The sequence below is a fragment of the Pongo abelii genome, chromosome 3, assembly GCF_028885655.2.
Source record: "Pongo abelii isolate AG06213 chromosome 3, NHGRI_mPonAbe1-v2.0_pri, whole genome shotgun sequence".
NCBI classification, from domain to species: Eukaryota; Metazoa; Chordata; class Mammalia; order Primates; family Hominidae; genus Pongo; species Pongo abelii.
This window is the reverse complement of record NC_071988.2, coordinates 149,477,480-149,494,291: the sequence shown is the minus strand read 5'-3', so window position 1 is coordinate 149,494,291 and position 16,812 is coordinate 149,477,480. Positions and strand designations below refer to the sequence as shown.

The following is a 16,812-nucleotide window of genomic DNA, read 5'->3' as shown; positions in this document are numbered from 1 at the left end:
ATTGCCTAGGTTTTCTTCTAGGGTTTTTATGGTTTTAGGTCTTATGTTTATGTCTTTGATCTATCTTGAGTTAATTTTTGTATAAGGTATAAAGAAGGGGCCCAGTTTCAGTTTTCTGCTTATGGCAAGCCAGTTTTCCCAACACCATTTATTAAATAGGGAATCCTTTCCCTATTGCTTGTTTTTGTCAGGTTTGTCAAAGATCAGATGGTTGTGGATGTGTGGCGTTATTTCTCAGGCCTCTATTCTGTTCCTTTGGTCTGTATATCTGTTTTGGTACAAGAACCATGCTGTTTTGGTTACTGTAGCCTTGTAGTGTAGTTTGAAGTCAGGTATTGTGATGTCTCCAGCTTTGTTCTTTTTGCTTAGGATTGTTTTGGCTATATAGGCTCTGTTTTGGTTCCATATGAAATTTAAAGTAGTTTTTTTCTAATTCTGTGAAGAAAGTCAATGGTAGCTTGATGGGGATAGCATTGAATCCATAAGTTACTTTGGACATATGGCCATTTTCACAATATTGATTCTTACTGTCCAAGAGCATGGAATATTTTTCCATTTGTTTGTGTCCTCTCTTATGTCCTTGAGCAGTGGTTTGTAGTTCTCCTTGAAGAGGTCCTTCACATCCCTTGTAAGTTGTATTCCTAGATATTTTATTCTCTTTGTAGCAATTGTGAATGGCAGTTCACTCTTGATTTGGCTCTCTGTTTGTCTGTTATTAGTGTATAGGAATGCTTGTGATTTTTGCACATTGATTTTTTATCCTGAGACTTTGCTGAGGTTGCTTATCAGCTTAAGGAGATTTTGGGCACCACTGGTCCCACAGAAATACAAACTACTGTCAGAGAATACCATAGTATTCTCTAATACTATAAACAACTCTACGCAAATAAAATAGAAAATAGAATTTATCCATTAAATTCCTGGACACATACACCCTCCCAAGACTAAACCAGGAAGAAGTCGAATCCCTGAATTGACCAATAATAAGTTCTGAGATTGAGGCAGTAATTAATAGCCTACCAACCAAAAAAAGCCCAGGACCAGATGGATTCACAGCCAAATTCTACCAGAGTTACAAAGTTTCCATTCCTTCTGAAACTCCATTCCTTCTGAAACTATGCCAAACAATAGAAGAAGAGGGACTCCTCCCTAACTCATTTTATGAGGCCAGCATCATCCTGATACCAAAACCTGGCAGAGACACACAAAAAAAAGAAAATTTAAGGCCAATATCCCTGATGAACATCGATGCGAAAATCCTCAATAAAATACTGGCAAACCCAGGCCAGGTGCGGTGGCTCACGCCTATAATCCCAGCACTTTGTGAGGCTGAAGTTGGGTGGATCACGAGGTCAGGAGATCGAGACCATCCTGGCTAACACAGTGAAACCCCATCTCTACTAAAAATACAAAAAAATTAGCCAGGCGTGGTGGCAGGCACCTGTAGTCCCAGCTACTTGGGAGGCTGAGGCAGGAGAATGGCATGAACCTGGGAGGCGGAGTTTGCAGTGAGCCAAGTTCACGCCACTGCATACCAGCCTGGGTGACAGAGCGAGACTCCATCTCAAAAAATAATAATAATAATAAAATAAAAAAATAAAATACTGGCAAACTGAATTCAGCAGCACATCAAAAAGCTTATCCACCACGATTAAATCTGCTTCATCCCTGATGCAAGGCTGGTTCAACATACACAAATCAATAAATGTAATCCATCTCATAAACAGAACCAGTGACAAAAACCACGATTATCTCAATAGATGCAGAAAAGGCCTTTGATAAAATTCAACACTCCTTCATGCTAACAACACTCAATAAACTGATATTGATGGAACGTATCTCAAAATAATAAGAGCTATTTATGACAGACCCACAGGCAGTATCATACTGAATGGGCAAAAACTGGAAGCATTCCTTTTGAAAACTGGCACAAGACAAGGATGCCCTCTCTCACCTCCCCTATTCAACATAGTATTGGAAGTTCTGGCCAGGGCAGTCAGGCAAGAGAAAGAAATAAAGGGTATTCAATTAGGAAATGAGGAAGTCAAATTGTCTGTTTGCAGATGACAAGATTGCTGTATTTCTTAAAAACTAGTACTTGCATCTAGAAGCTTGATGAAATTTGGGTTCAATTTTTTGGCAAGAATACTTTATAGGTGGGGATATGTGCTTATATCAGAAGAAATATAATGTTTTTTTAATCTCTTCTTAACATGTAAGTAACTGCTGATTATTCCATAGATGCATTAATTCATTAATGAATCATTGCAAAATTCTGGTATTTTAATTCTATCATTCCTTTATTTGCTAGAATACTTACCATAAAGAGAATCTTTCCCTCACCAACTATTTGGTTAACCTGAGCTACAGTTGTATAGGAAAGGCAGGATAAAGGCTTGATTATTTTCTTTTGTTTCCCTAACATCCTCAAAAACTGACAAAAGAGTACTTTATTTTAATATATTATGAATTCATAGATTATAACACTTTTTTTTTTTTTTTTTGGAGACAGGGTCTTGCTCTGTCACCCAGTCTGGAGTGCAGTGGTGCCATCACAGCTCACTGCAGCCTTGACCTCCTGGGCTCAAGTAATCCTCCTGCCTCAACCTCCTAAGCAGCTAGAACTACAGGCACTAAATACCATCCTGGCTAATTTTTTAAATTTTTTGTAGAGGTGGGGTCTTGCTATGTTGCCCAGGCTGGTTTTGAACTTCTGGCATCAAGCAGTCCTCCCGCTTTGGCCTCCCAAAGTACTGGGGTTATAGGCGTGAGCCACTACACCAGGCCACAGATGATAATACTTTTTGTGTGTTTCAATCCATTGCCATTATTATTCTGTTTTGGTACTCACATTGTCACATTTTTGGCCAGCTTCTTCAAATTGGCTGAGTCAAAAAGACTCATGACCTAGTAGTCACTGATAACTTCTGTGCTTTTTGCTGTGAAAGATCTGAGCTCATCTACTTTTTGTGTCCCAGACCTTAAGTCAGCCATTTTTCAGAGGAGTCCTGGTTATTTTTAGTGGAAAATTATATTTAGCATTCTTTTTAATGGATATATCACTAAAAGTACAAGATATTATTTTTAGTTTTTAAAATTATGAAAGTAATGAAGCTATGTTATAATGTTTCATTTTAAAATTACAGAGTTTCTGTTCTTTAACAGGATTGGCGAGCGTGCTATTCTACTGGGAGGACTCATCGTTGTATGGGTTGGCTTCTTTATCTTGTTACCTTGGGGAAATCAGCTTCCCAAAATACAGTGGGAAGGTATAGCCATACGTAATTCTATAATGTTAACCTCTGTTATTTATCTAAAATCAACAAGTAATGCACTGCAATGGTTTTGTTTTTACAGATTTGCACAATAATTCAGTCCCTAATACCACATTTGGGGAAATTATTATTAGTCTTTGGAAGTCTCCAATGGAGGATGACAATGAAAGACCAACTGGTTGCTCGATTGAACAAGCCTGGTGCCTCTACACCCCGGTGATTCATCTGGCCCAGTTCCTTACATCAGTTGTGCTAATGGGATTAGGCTATCCAGCCTGCAATCTTATGTCCTATACTCTGTATTCAAAAATTCTAGGACCAAAACCTCAGGTAAGCCAGGTACCCTGACATTGCAATTATAGAAAATATACTTGTAAGCACTCACATTTTTTGCTGCCATTCTCTATTTTTACACAGACTGATTTGAGGGATTTTTATCATATTCAGCATTTAAAATTTTTAAAAATCCCACAACTTCTATAAAGTTCATTCTTGGGTAGGTTATGTGGGTTATAGTTTTGGATACAGAAGTTGTAGGAGTGGCATTGTGGTAGAGTGTAAAGTGGCAAAGTGGAGTCAGCCAAATATGGCTTCAAACCTCTTGAACAAGTTACTTGAACTTTCTGAGTTTCAGCTTCTACCTTTGTCAAACAGGCATAACACCTGTCATCGAAACTTGTGAACATTACAAATGATGTATGTAAAGCACCTACCTCAGTGACTGGCATGTAGCAGGTACAAAATAAATGTTAGCTTTAAAAGGTATTTTAATCAATTTTATTATTCCCAGGGCTTCGGCAGACATTAAGTTTTTCCCTTTACACTCCTTTTATTTTTCTTAATCTGACTTAATATCAAATGCTATATTTATAGGAGGCATTTTATGTTTAATTTAAAAGTAAAAGATGCAGAAACGATTCTTGTAAGTTTGCTGTAGTTTGGTAATACCATTTCTTTGCTTTTAAATAACTAAACCCCAATATCAATCTGCTTGTCCTCCATTTCACCCCCAACAGGGTGTATACATGGGCTGGTTAACAGCATCTGGAAGTGGAGCCCGGATTCTTGGGCCTATGTTCATCAGCCAAGTGTATGCTCACTGGGGACCACGATGGGCATTCAGCCTGGTGTGTGGAATAATAGTGCTCACCATCACCCTCCTGGGAGTGGTTTACAAAAGACTCATTGCTCTTTCTGTAAGATATGGGAGGATTCAGGAATAAACTAGTTAAGACTGTGATGGAAACTACTTGCTGTGTGGCATTTTCTGGTCTAAAGCTCTGCTAGACAATTGCGGTGAGCCAGCTTCCAAGAATCAGACTACAGATACTGCAGATTTTGAAGAACAAGAACAACAGAGAGAATTTTACATGTCGTTGTGAATAGTAGGTTATATAAAAACATACTAGATCATAATTTCCTTACCTCAGAAATGAAATATTATTCTTATAATACCTTTTTGTGGTTGCATGAACTAATGAGTGAATGGACAATGATGAATAAATGTGAAGTTGTATGCTTAATACCAACTGCAGAAGTGTCATTAAAATAATATACAGTGGAACCAGAAAGAGGGTTCTGTAAAAATTAGCCATAGCAGAATAAAATTATAGAATTTTAAATACCTCTACCCAAGTAGAGGTATTTTTAATCAGACACCTACTTTTTATTTATTAAAAAAAGCATTTTCTATTATCAAGTTCACTTATGAAATAAAAATTATATAACACTTATATTTTCTGTTTAGCATGCCTAACATCCTACCTTGCCTTCTATGAGTCTTTCTTCTAGTACTGCACCTCTGCCTTATTTTAGTTCAGAGTTTCACTAAGTAACCCCTACATTAATAAATGAGTATGAATAATGCTAATATTTGAGCAATACAGAGGATTAAGAGATCAAGATACTTCACTGCCTATTAGCCTAATGGGGATACCTACTTTCTTTCAAATGCCAATAATTTGCATTAGAAACATAATCCAGATATGTGTTATTGTATATATATACAAAACAGTAAATGGTTTCTTAAAATTATTGCTATTTTTCAACCCCCTTAAACTGGAGAACAACATTTACTTTAATTAGTAAAACATTAATTAATTTACTTTAATTTTTCCCATCTCTCAGTAGTGGCGGGGAGGAACACAACAGTTTTCAATCTATGTCTGCATAGCTGTTTAGAGCTGCAGAATTTTAGTTGGATTTTTAATTTGGATGATCCCTGACAGCCCCAACCTAGTCAGGCTAATAAGTATTTGAGGCAAAATGGCTTTAATCTAACAATTTACTGAGTTTACCTGAAGTTGGCTAAATAACACTGTATGTTTAACTTCTACCTCTACATAAGTTGAGCGCTGATAAAAGGAACTAGTAGATAACTGTGTGTATTGATAAGCACTGTTACAGAAAATGCAAAAATATTTCTAAACACTTTTCCAAATGTTTTCTACTTTAAGTTAGAAATATTTTCAAATCTGAGAATAAACACTATATAATCTGCACTTTATAGGTTGGGTGCAGTGTCTCACGCCTGTAATCCCAGCACTTTGGAAGGCCAAGGCAGGAGGATTGCTTGAGGCCAGGAATTCAAGACCAGCCTGGGAAACAAAGTGAGACCCTGTCTCTACAAAAAATAAAATAAAAACAAAAATTTAAAACTGTATAATCTGCACTTTATGCTAAACTTGCTGTGCTCTTAAACTCAATTTTTTCAGCTCTAATAAAGGGCTTAATTTGATAGAATTATTCTACGATTAAATTTTGAAGACTGTTTTCACTCTCCTCTGCCGCCCATAGCAAGACTGCTTCCATAGATTTCTCAGAACCGTAGCCAGGTTTCTGGCTATTTGGTCAAGTCTGGGATCCCTCTTACCTGCTATTGTGCAGCTGCTTTCTCTGTCTTACATTTTTTGGGCCACTTCTAATCTTGAAGAGTAAACTCTACCCTTGGTTTGCATAGTGTGCATGACAAAAATAACAAGAATAATGGTAATGATGAAAATGATAAGAGCAAAATTTGTGGAGTGCTTTCCACATTCCGGGTAATGTGTAACATACAATTTAATTCTTACAGCAGTCTTATGGAATGAAAATACTATTATTATTCCAATTTTACAGATGAAAGAATGGAGGCACAGAAAAGTTACTTGTCTAAGTAACAGTCTATCCTTAAAGTCCACAGTCTTAACCACTTGATTTTTCATAGTGAGGAAAATATCCCAGAAAGTTGCAGTTTCAATTAATTACTAATCGTAGGGTAACTTAACTATACCAGTGACTCCTATTAGCAGAAATATTTGGGCAACATAAGCCCACTGACTGGAGCTTTTGTCTTAGCATAATAGCCTGTTTCCAGCAAGAATATAACAGAAAAGTTTCCCAGCTTTCAAAGGTTTATAATATTGATTAAAATTTAGATAACCTTGCATAAATGACTCTTACTTTCCTTTTTATTGGGAGCATTTTCTTTGGACCATTTTCTTCTTTGGAGGATTATACCTTGCTCATCTTGGCACAAAAGAAGGCGAAAGGAAGTAACATGGGATTGGGAAAAGAGCAAGGAGGTAAAGTTTGAGGAAAAAAAATCACTCTGTTGATGTCTTCTTGAGTAGGCCAAGTTGCGTATAAAGAGAAAATGACAACAGGAGATTTTAAGGTATGATATATTGTTAACAGTAGTACTTATTTAAGAAGAGAAAATATGTTTTTGAAAACAAATTTAAACTTGAAAGGATGATTTTCATATTTTGAAGGGATTTATAACTTCACAAAGCACCTCCATTCTATCTTGTTCAGCTTTACATTTAAAAATTCTTCTTGTTCGTATAAAACTTATCTCTTACATAAAGTGAAATCTGTTAATTTTTTGTTTTGACAAGGATAAACTACTTATCTGCATCTGTTTAAGAATAGATTAACTTATTTTGAGAAGAAATTCTGGGCACCATTTTTGACTATTGAAGACTTATTTGTAATTTAATTTCTACTTTACATTGTGAACGTTCATTTTCTAATAAACAAGATTATTTTGCATATGTACCTTAAGCTTTAAAACTTTATTCAGTTGTCTTTCAGTACATATTTGAGGGGGTACCCACTATGTGCCAATTACAATGTCATTTGGGGGATTGTGCGGTAAACAAAACACACAGAGCTCTGACCTTCGTGAGGCTTATGTACCAGCAAGAAAGTCAGATATTCACAAGATGATTTCACAGATGATTTTGATTGAGGGAAGGGTGATGAGAGAGAAGCATAGAAGCTATGAGGGTGAATATGATTAACAGGGAACTTGACCTGAACAGGAGAGTCAGGCATGTTTCTCCAGAAGAAATGATAAGCTAAGACCTGGTGGAAGAGAACAATTTGGATTGGTGAAGAGTGGGACAGGTACTTTTCAGGCAGAAGGCAGTGTGTACAAAGCCCTGGAGGTGGGAAGATCTTGGAGCTTTCACAGAACTAAAAATAGGTCCAAGGTGGGTGGAGTATAGTGGTTGAGAAGAAGCCTAATTTTAGCTCAGTCTATAAAGGGACAATGCAAGGCCTTGTAGGCCCCAAGTATTAAGACTTCTTGTGCAACTAAGAGTTTAAGAGTTCTATTTAGGCATGGTTGGAGCTAGAGTCCAAATGTCATCAGGACCCTTTTCTTTGGGTTCTACATGTCTCTGCTTGACTTTATTTTCAGATGCTGTCCATGTTGTACGAAGAGGACCACTGGCAGCCCTAGGCACACAACATCCTTGTAGCTCACAATTCTAGAGAAAAATGGCTTGGGTAGTAGTACCAGAAAAAACATGAAGTAGCCAAGTTTAGCTCATGTACACATTCCTGAATTGACCACATGAGGATAGACTCCTCTACTAACCCAGACATAGATCACGCATCCATTCTGGAAATGCAGTGTGGGAGGGAGGAGGGGAAGAACCCTGTGGAGCTCGTCCCAATTACATGGTCTAAACAGACATAACTGGATGAAAAGGAGATTCCACCAAAGAAAGGTTTGCTGACTAAAAATATATCCCCACTACCCCTCCCAGCTGTTTCCACATCATTGCACTCATAGGAAATATTATATGCCCCATTGTGGAAATGGATGAAACTATTTGTACCCAGCTTCTTTAGCCAATGCAGGCCCTGTCAATCACCTCCAAGCTCTGAAGGGATCAGTTTACCATCTGCAAGTTTAACAAGTATTTATTTGTGATATACCAATGTTAAAAAGCATGGTACTGTTCCATATTAGGTATTTTTGACTTTATTTAAGAAAAGTGGCTGGGCATGGGGCTCATGTCAGTAATCCCAGCACTTTGGGAGGCTGAGGCAGGTGGAACACATGAGGTAAGGAGTTCGAGACCAGCCTGGCCAACATGGTGAAACCCTGACTCTACTAAAAATACAAATATTAGCCCAGCGTGGTGGTGGGCACCTGTAATCCCAGATACTCTGCAGGCTGAGGCAGAGGGAGGCAGAAGTTGCAGTGAGCCAAGATCACACCACAGCACTCCAGCCTGGGCAACAGAGTGAGACTCTCTCTCAAAAAAATAAAAAGTGAGAAGGTATTTAAGGTAACATGTTCTCTTAAAAGAATCCTGGGCATCTTGTAGACATGGCTAGTTTCAGGTCTGGGGCAAGGAGAGCTGGAGACATTTATTGTGCCAGAAAGCCAGAAAGTTATCAAAGACTACTGAAATCTTGCCAAAAGGACAAAGGACTCAAAGTGGCCAGTAGGCCAAAAAATGGGGTAATTAACGCATAAAGAAGAATAATATCTGTTGTTAATTTAAATAAATCTGTGAAAATCCATGAGTTCAAAATGATATTAAAAATAAGAAACTTGTTGGTCACATTTGGAGGCTTCTAGAGCGTTCACTCTTTATTCTGAAAACCAGAAAATAGCTGTGGCTCACACCTGTAATCCCAGCACTTTGGGAGGCTGAGGCAGGAGGATCACTTGAGGTCAGGAGTTCGAGACCAGCCTGGCCAACGTGGTGAAACCCTGTCTCTACTAAAAATACAAAAAATTAGCCGGGAGTGATGGCGTGTGCCTGTAGTCCCAGCTGCTCAGGAGGCTGAGGCAGGAGAATCGCTTGAACCCGGGAAGCAGAGGTTGCAGTGAGTTGAGATCGTGCCACTGCACTCCAGTCTAGGCAACAGAGTGAGACTCCGTCTGAACAACAACAACAACAAAACCCAGAAAATAAAGAATGAAGCATCTATTCTGCCTCTCCTGTACCTAAACATCAGGGTAAACAAATATTGAAGGAAAGTTATTTTCTGTAGAAGAATCCAGGCTAATAAATACAGAGGGGATAATGGAAAAATCTCTATTTAGCAACCTCTAGTGAAATAAAATAATGAGCAACACTCATCAATGGACGCTTAAACTATTAGGTGAAAGATTAATGAGGAACTTTCTAAGGATGTTTGAGGCTGACAACCCTTGGACACACTGAGCACTGTTTACATCATTAAAAGTGGGATTAGCATTATGTGCCTCTTGATTTGATAGAGCAGGAAGTACACAGCACTATCTGTGAAAGTGTCCTGCCCAAAATATCGAACCAAAATCTAACCAAGCCTGTACATATAAACTACAAGTTTTAGGATATATAGAGGATAAAAAAACATGTTAAATGTCACCTCCAGGAAGTAATTACGATCCAGAAGGTGATATATATATAAAAAATATTATATATAATATAAAATATATATTTTTATACTATATAAAATATATATTATATATTATATAAAATATATATTATATAATATAAAACATAACTATATATTATATAAAATATATAATATATAACACTATATTACGTAATATATAATATATATTACATAATATATTATATATTACATAATATATAATATATATCTATTTTTTGAGACAGAGTCTTGCTCTGTCACCCAGGCTGGAGTGCAGTGGTGCGATCTTAGCTCACTGCAACCTCCGACTCCTGGGTTCAAATGGTGCTCCTGCCTCAGCCTCCTAAGTAGCTGGGATTACAGGTGCCCACCACCATGCCCAGCTATTTTTGTTTGTATTTTTAGTGGAGATGGGGGTTTCACCATGTTGGTCAGGCTGGTCTCGAACTCCTGACCTCGGGTGATCCGCCTGCCTGGGCCTCCCATAGTGCTGGGATTACAGGTGTGAGCCACTGCACCAGGCCCAAGGTGATATATTTTATAGGACAAATGATCCAGTTACTTTAAAAATGGGGGGCAGGGGGAAGGACATGGAAAGGTTGAGAAGACAGGATTCAGATGAAAAGAAACTTGAGACATATAAATCAAATGCATTATATAGATTTTTTGGATGCTATTTCAAACAAACCAAATGTAAAAAAGATATTTCTGAAGCAATTGGAAAAATTTGAAGCTGGGCTAAATATTATATGATATTAAAGAATTATTAATTTAGAGGTGTGTGATAATATTGTGCTTTTAAACAATTCTTATTCGTTAAAGATACATACTGAAATTTTTATATAGAAATTATATGATGTCTTATGGGCATGGCGGCACATGCCTGTAACCCACCTACTCAGGAGGCTGAGGTGAAAGGATTGTTTGAGCTTGAGAGGTTGAGGCTGCAGTAAGCTGAGATTGTGCCATTGCACTCCAGCCTGGGTGACACAGCAAGACCCTGTCAAAAAAGAAAAGAAAAGAGAGAAAGAGAGAAAATATGGGGAGGGAGGGAGGAAGGAAAGAAAGAGAGAGAAAAAATATGGGGAGGGAGGGAGGGAGGAAGGAAAGAAGGAAGGAAAGGAGAGGGAGAGAGGGAGAGAGGGAGGAAGAAAGGAAGGGAGGGAGGGAGGGAGGAAATGTATATATACAACCATTAAAAAAGAATGAAACCCTGTCATTTGCAGCAACATGGATGGAACTGAGGGTCATCATGTTAGGTGAAATAAGGCAAGCACAGAAAGATAAATATCAGCTAAAAAAAAAAACAAGCGAATCTCATGAAGTTAGAGGGGTAGATTGGTGAGCTTGAGCAACACGGCAAGATGCTGTCTCTACAAAAATTTTTTTTTTCTTTTTTTAAAATTGGCCAGGCATTGTGGACACACATCTGTATTCTTAACTACTCTGGAGGCTGAGGTGGGAGAATTGCTAGAGCCCAGGGGTTCGAGGCTGTAATGAACTGTGATTATGCCACTGCATTCTAGCCTGGGTGACAGAGGCAGACCTTGTCTCTAAAACAAATGAAAAATAAGAATTTTTAAAAGATAAGAACGGAATGTCATTTTAAATGAGCTAAAATAAATGATTAGGTAATGGAAACTTGACAAAAGGTGAAAATCACAATTAGAAAACAAATGTGGCCAGGTGGGGGGGAGCTGACGCCTGTAATCCCAGCACTTTGAAGTCAGGAGTTTGAGACCAGCCTGGCCAACACGGCAAGACCCCGTCTCTAATAAAAATACAAAAATTAGCCAGGCATGGTGGTGCGCGCCTGTACTCCCAGCTACTCTGGAAGCTGAGGCAGGAGAATTGCTTGAACTTGGGAGGCAGAGGTTGCAGTGAGTTGAGATTGTGCCATCGCACTCCATCCTGGGCAACAAAGCAAGATTGTCTCAAAAAACCAAAACAAAAGAAAAGGAAGCAGAAATGAGACAGACAATAGGAAGATATGAAAATATTGCTGGGAGAGCTCAGGAAAGAATAAGAAATTTAAAAAACAATTTTAGGCATGAAGACCAAATTAAAAGGAACACAAGTGATGTAATTATCACAAATAACTTCATAAGAAAATAAAAGATGAGGGGAAATCAAAATAATAGGGCTGGGCATGGTGGCTCATGCCTGTAATCCCAGCACTTTGAGAGGCTGAGGTGGGCAGATCACCTGAGATCAGGAGTTCGAGACCAGCCTGATCAACATGGTGAAACCCCATCTCTACTAAAAATGCAAAAAAACTTTAGCCGGGCATGGTGGCGTGCGCCTGTAATCCCAGTTACTCAGGAGGCTGAGGCAGGAGAATCGCTTGAACCCAGGAGTCGGAGGTTGCAGTGAGCCAAGATCGCGCTACTGCACTCGAGCCTGGGTGACAAAGCGAGACTCTGTCTCAAAAAAATAAAAATAAAATAAAAAATTATTGTGAGAAAGCAATACATGTAGAAACTAGGCACAGATGATTTAACGTACATATAAGTCTTGGAAAAGAATACCAAAGCAATGAAACAATGAATTCTGAAAAGTATAATTTGGCCGGGCGTGGTGGCTCATGCCTGTTATCCCAGTGTTTTGGGAGGCCGAGGCAGGTGGATCACCTGAGATCAGGAGTTCGACACCAGCCTAGTGAACACGTTGAAATCCCATCTCCACTAAAAATACAAAAGATTAGCCGGGTATGGTGGCACGCGCCTGTAGTCCCAGCTACTCAAGAGGCTGAGGCAGGAGAATCGCATAAGCCCTGGAGGCAGGGGTTGCAGCCGAGATCGCGCCACTGCACTCCAGCCTGGGTGACAGAGCAAGACTCCATCTCAAAAAAAGAAAAAAGAAAAAAAAAAGATGTTATAAATGTAGTATAGCCTAAGTGTATAGTCACATTTACTCACCAGTCACTCACTGACTCACTGAGTACAAATTCTAGTCCTGCAGGCTCCATTCATGGTAAGTGTACACAGATGTATACAGATGTACTATTTTTTTCTTTCATACCACATTTTTTACTGTACCTTTTCTATGTTTAGATATGTTTAGATACACAAATACTTACCACTGTGTTACAATTGCCCACAATCTTCGGTATGGTAACATGCTGTACAGGTTTGTAGCCTACAAGCAATAGGCTATACCATATAGTCTAGGTGTGTAGTAGGCTATACCATCTAGGATTGTGTAAGTACACTCTTTGATGTTCGCACAACAATGAACTCACTTAACGATGCATTTCTCAGAACATAACCCCATTGCCAAGCAATACGTGACTGTAATACAGTTTCAGGAAGGAAATGGGCAGATATTGAAATAAAATTGATAAGTTGATAATTTTTGAAGCTGAGTGATTAGTACAGTGAGATAGATTATACTATCCCATCTACCTCTGTATATATTGGACACTTCCTTAAAAATTAATTTGTAAAACATGCTTTGTAACAAACTTAGGTCATAGAAGAAATATGAACTGAAATCACAGAATTTCTTGAAAAAATTATACTGAAGATAACATATCAGAATGGATGCAGCTAAAACAGATTTCAGAGGAAAATGAGCAACATTAAATATCTGTATCAATAAAAATGACAGTAGAAAATAAACCGATTATGTACCCAGCACAAAAAGCTAAAGAAAGATATTTATAATACTCAAAAGGTGGAAGTAACTCAAGAGTCCATCAGTGGATGAATGGATAAACAAAACATGGTACCATATGTAAATACAATGGAATATTATTCAGATTAAAAAAAGGAATTAAATATTGATACATGATACAATATGGATGAATCTTGAAGACATTATGCTAAATGAAATAAGCCAGACACAAACGTATAAACATTGTATGATTCTACTTACACAAGGTACCCAGAATACGCAAATTCAGAACAGAGGTTACCAAGGGCTAGACAGAGGGGCAAATGGGAAGTTATTATTTAATGGGTACAGAATTTGGGGTGATGAAAAGTTCTGGAAATGGATCGTGGTTATAAGGCAGGATAGGTAGTCAAGGAAGTGACAATGTCCGTGGGACATGGAAAATGTGGCGACACGATAAGCCTCAGCGTTCGCATTGCAGTTAACGCTCATTCAAGCAAAGCAATTTTCAGTAGGAAATTTTCCCTGATTTTGATTTTGCCTGTCCTCAAACTGACCCTTTGCTTGTTATAAGAGTGAAAAACACAACCCTGCATGGAGATTTAAGATGCTAATGAGACATGGAACATATGAATGAGCATGTACAGCTACTGCACATATGCAGCCAAGACGTCACTCAGAACATGCTTACTAGTAACACTTCTTCCCACCACCTTAGCAATAATCAACGCTGTCTCATCCTTATGAGCAGCATGCCCAGAATCCTCTTTCAGGGTGTGCTGTCTATTCTTCAGTTAACTTTCGAAATATTCTTTTTCCTTTCCAATAAATTGCCCTATGCTGCATCTCCTTCGCTGTGTGTCTCTTGTTTAAATTCTTTTAAACTAAGAAGACTAGAACCCAACCTGGGCAACATGACGAAACCCCATCTCTACTAAAAATACACAAAGAGCCAGGCATGGTGGCGTGTGCCTATAGTCCCAGCTACTTAAGAGGCTGTGGTGGGATGAGATGATGTGATGCATAGGATTTGCTTCTAAATAATCTAGCTGGGAGAGGATAAAATGAGGTACAAATGATACAAGATTCGCCACATGCTAACTATTGAAGCTGAGTGATGGTTACATAGGGGCTCATCATCCTAGTCTATTTTTATTTGTATGAATCTTTCCATAATAAAACAGCTTTTAAGTGAAGGACCTAAGCTGATTGGGTGGGCCGGGCGCAGTGGTTCACGCCTGTAAACTCAGCACTTTGGAAGGCCAAGGCGGGCAGATCACGAGGTCAGGAGATCAAGACCATCCTGGCTAACACGGTGAAACCCCGTCTCTACTAAAAATACAAAAAATTAGCCGGGCGTGGTGGCGGGCGCCTGTAGTCCCAGCTACTTGGGAGGCTGAGGCAGGAGAATGGCGTGAACCCGGGAGGTGGAGCTTGCAGTGAGCCGAGATCGCACCACTGCACTCCAGTCTGGGGACAGAGTGAGACTCCGTCTCAAAAAAAAAAAACAAAAAAAAAACTTTCCACATTATACACTTATGAAAGTAAAACAAACCATATGTGTTGGAAGGCAATCTAGAAGAATATCTTTGCAACTTTGTATGTAACTAAAGAAACAAATAGAAAAACAAAAAACACTAGCCATAAAGAAAGATTGCATAATTGGACTATATTAAAGTTAAGAACTTCTGTTTATCAAAAGATACTATTAGGAGAGTGAAAGGACAAGTCTATACACAGAGACAATTTACAGAGTTCTCAGAGAAATGCTTGGTGTGTAGTAATCATTCAATGAATATTGGCTGCTATTATTCCTATTATTGTTGTTGTTGTTACTGGAAAACAAGAGCTGGTCCTACATTTATGAAACAATTATGATGAAATAGTGACCTTCTCTGATACACAGAGCAATATGTTTATGCTCCTAGCAATATGTTTAAGAACTGATAAACATTTTCATAAGTGTTCGAGGTTTTTATCTATGAAGAATGTGTACTTGGTGCCTTCTGTGCGTTTCATCTCGCCTGTTTAGTTTTTATCTGTTCTAAATTTGGTTTAATGTTGCACTGATTGATCCAATCATTTAGAAATGTCATCTTTGTCCCAAACGCTAATTTTCTTGTATCATGCTCACTAGGAAAACAGATAACTGTTTTCACTCCCATGTCATGTTTAGTTCCGTGTCAGTTATCCTCTGGGATACTTTGTTAGCTTCCTTTGAAAGATCTCAGAGATGGATATTGTCTCAAATGGGAATTTTACAAAACAACGTCTTCCATAAGGAATATAAAGGTTGTCAGCCTGGCATTTTCTGTCTCCAGTGAAATCTGCCAAAATCCACTGGCGCCATCCAGCCTGTGGAGAATGTGGTACTTCTCGCCAACTTAATTAAGGAGGATGTCTTCTAGCGTTGGTAACATGTTTTCCTTACGTACGTGTTAATAAAGTATTTTAGAAATATATATATATTTTAAAAAAGGACAAGCATAGAAAGGGAGAACATATATCAATAAACGAAGGATACATACTGATAACTCTTTTATTTTTTAATTTTAATTTTTTTTATTTTTTGAGACGGAGTCTCTCTCTATTGCCCAGGCTGGAGTGCAGTGGCACGATCTCGGCTCACTGCAAGCTCCGCCTCCCGGTTCATGCCATTCTCCTGCCTCAGCCTCCTGAGTAGCTGGAACTACAGGCGCCTGCCACTATGCCTGGCTAATTTTTGTATTTTTAGTAGAGACAGGGTTTCACCGTGTTAGCCAGGATGATCTTGATCTCCTGACCTCGTGATCCGCTCGCCTTGGCCTCCCAAAGTGCTGGGATTACAGGCGTGAGTCACCGCGCACAGCCCATACTGAGAACTCTTAAAAACCACTAAGAAAAAGCCAGGCAACACAATAGGAAAAAATAGGCAAAAGATATTAACAGGCAAATCACAAGACAAATATCTAATAAACATTTAACATTTCAACCTCTGTAGTAATGAGGAGAATTCAAGTTAAAACCACATTGATACACTATTCTTGAACACCTGGCCTCAAGCTACCTTCCTGCCTCCCAAAGCGCTACAATTACAGTCAATGTGCCTGGCTTTACACTATTCTATCAAACTGGCAATAATTTTAAGAGACTCTAACACCAAGTTCTGGTGAGGATGTGAAGCAAAATATACTTTTATATGCTGCAAGTGGAAGTGTAAAAAAATTAGGCGTTATCTACTAAAATTTGACATACACAAATCGTAAGATTAGTAAATTCATTTGAGTAAAATCCT

At 38.5% G+C, this 16,812-nt stretch overlaps 1 protein-coding gene across 16 annotated transcripts in view; it reads left to right on the top strand.

The window, feature by feature from the left end:
• MFSD8 (major facilitator superfamily domain containing 8) overlaps positions 1-7,313 on the top strand; it is a 47,859-nt gene extending 40,546 nt beyond the window's left edge. For 9 of the 16 annotated variants that reach the window (XM_054554482.2, XM_054554477.2, XM_054554479.2 and 6 more), the window contains 3 exons: positions 3,166-3,269; positions 3,358-3,605; positions 4,292-7,313. In XM_054554482.2, coding sequence (XP_054410457.1) covers positions 3,166-3,269; positions 3,358-3,605; positions 4,292-4,498 — 559 coding nt within the window. In that variant the 3' untranslated portion in view covers positions 4,499-7,313. Of the gene's footprint in view, positions 1-3,165; positions 3,270-3,357 lie in introns of all 16 variants that reach the window. The other 7 variants (XR_008524755.2, XR_008524758.2, XR_008524759.2 and 4 more) reach the window with 7 other exon arrangements.
• Positions 7,314-16,812: the final 9,499 nt, after the last annotated feature.